This window comes from Strongylocentrotus purpuratus, unplaced genomic scaffold (assembly GCF_000002235.5).
Source record: "Strongylocentrotus purpuratus isolate Spur 01 unplaced genomic scaffold, Spur_5.0 spur5_contig_860, whole genome shotgun sequence".
NCBI classification, from domain to species: domain Eukaryota; kingdom Metazoa; phylum Echinodermata; class Echinoidea; order Camarodonta; family Strongylocentrotidae; genus Strongylocentrotus; species Strongylocentrotus purpuratus.
The window spans coordinates 485010-487008 of NW_022145569.1; the positions used below are offsets into that span (position 1 = coordinate 485010).

The following is a 1999-nucleotide window of genomic DNA, read 5'->3' on the forward strand; positions in this document are numbered from 1 at the left end:
ATAACAATTTCGGCAACGTCATTATCAAAAACATTAGCAAAAACATCGGCAACAAAGTCAGAAACAACAACAACAGAGACAACGACAGCAGCGATCGCAACAGCTCAGCTAACAACGCCACAACATTTTACTCTGGTTAAAGTTTCTCCAAATACCTCACTGATAACAAAATCAGCAAAATCATCGGCAACAAAGTCAGAAACCGCATCAGAGACAACGTCAGCAGTGATCACAACAGCAGGAACAAAATCATATGACTCGACGCCGAAGCCATTTTCGTCGCCGATTATGGAAACTTCCTTTTTTACCTTTGGAACTACAACGTCTCCAAGTACCCCACCGATAACAATATCAGTAACGTCATCATCATCAACAACATCAGTAAAAACATCGGCAACTAAGTCAGAAACCACATCAGAGACAACGTCAGCAGCGATCACAACAGCAGGAACAAAATCAAATGACTCGACGCCAAAGTCAACTTCGTCACCGAATATTTTCACTTCTTATTTGACTTTTGGAACTACACCGTCTCCAAGTATCCGTCCGATAACAACGTCACCAACGTCACCATCAAAAACATCAGCAAAAACATCAGCGACAAAGTCAGAAACCACATCAGAGACAACGTCAGCATCGATCAAAACAGCAGAAACAAAATCGTATGACTCGACGCCAAAGTCAACCTCGTCACCGATTATGGACACTTCTTATTTGACTTTTGGAACTACAACGTCTAACCACACGAGAAAGAATATACACCCAGAAACAGAAACCAGTACTAAAAACAACAGTCTTACAATCATGGTAATCATGATTACCACTCTTGGTTGTATCTTGATAATTGCTGCTATTGTGATAATTGTTGTTCTACGGTTGAAGCAAAGACGAGACCGACAACAAGCTGAACGTGATGCGGTTGAAATAAATGACTCGATCGATGATGAAGTTGCAACAGATCGTAAACAGGATACAAGTTACCGGTCGTTTGGCAGATTGTCGGGAATTCGACAAGGTGAATTGATGAATAACGTTCTATGCGAGTTCAGTGATGGGATTATCCAGAATTCGATTTTGCGATCAAGGGATGATCAGTCAAACACCGATCTCTACACCATACCGGACAAGACAGGAATCATAAATCGTGTCGCAAAGACAGAGATCGTACCTGTCAGTTCCCATAGCAACAGCTCGATAAATCGTCATCAGCATGAGCAGAACGAATTCAAGCAAGAGGACCAGCATAAGAATATTGACATGCCAATCCTGGGAACCGGAGAGGACGACGATAGAAATATCCCCATCTATGCAATGCCTGAAAAAGGACCAAGATCCACAAGAAATACCATGAACACTAGTCCAGGATCGGTATCTAGAGAGGATGATGCAAAAGAGACCAGGGTCTAAAGAAAACATGATGAAGGCCACACCTGGACCAGGAACGCGAAATAATAGTGGTGAGATCCCACTCTAAGCTGTGCTTGATAAAGGTCCAGGATCTATAAAGAGAAGCGGCCTACAGTGAAGCCAAAACCAAGCGGTCACTCCGCAACCCTGAACAAGGATGATGAAGATAAAGAGGCTTTGTACGCTAAGGTTGATACATCTAAATGAATCAAAATGATCACTGGAAACATTTTAGTGTGGTACACTGCTTCCTATATATTTTTGCAGGGCTGTCAAGTTTGGGGAACTGCTTCAAGGGAGATCGTTTGTAATTTTCTTTTTGCTCAACGGAGGGAGGGGGGGGGGGGTAGTGAGCAATAAAAATAAAAAAGCGGGAGAAGGGCGTGGTGGCGGGAGTTTCCCGCTACGAGCTGGTGGGACGGCGGGAGAATCAGCATGGTGGCGGGAGTCTCCCTCCAAATACGTGAAGGTTGACAGCCCTGATTTTTGTCCCCTCTTTTTATGAAAGGATGTGCAATATGGTTTCTTCTTGATAGATTAAGTTTATATCTTCTCAGAACAGTATTAATCAATCTCTATGACTCTTAAATTA

General features: G+C 42.9%; 1 protein-coding gene across 1 annotated transcript; it reads left to right on the forward strand.

The window, feature by feature from the left end:
* The first annotated feature begins 288 nt into the window (after positions 1-288).
* LOC115929514 (protein MTL1-like) lies at positions 289-1418 on the forward strand. Its single transcript, XM_030998624.1, has one exon. It carries the CDS (start codon positions 289-291, stop codon positions 1405-1407), a length of 1119 nt encoding a protein of 372 aa, XP_030854484.1. The 3' UTR covers positions 1408-1418.
* The last annotated feature ends 581 nt before the right edge of the window (positions 1419-1999 follow it).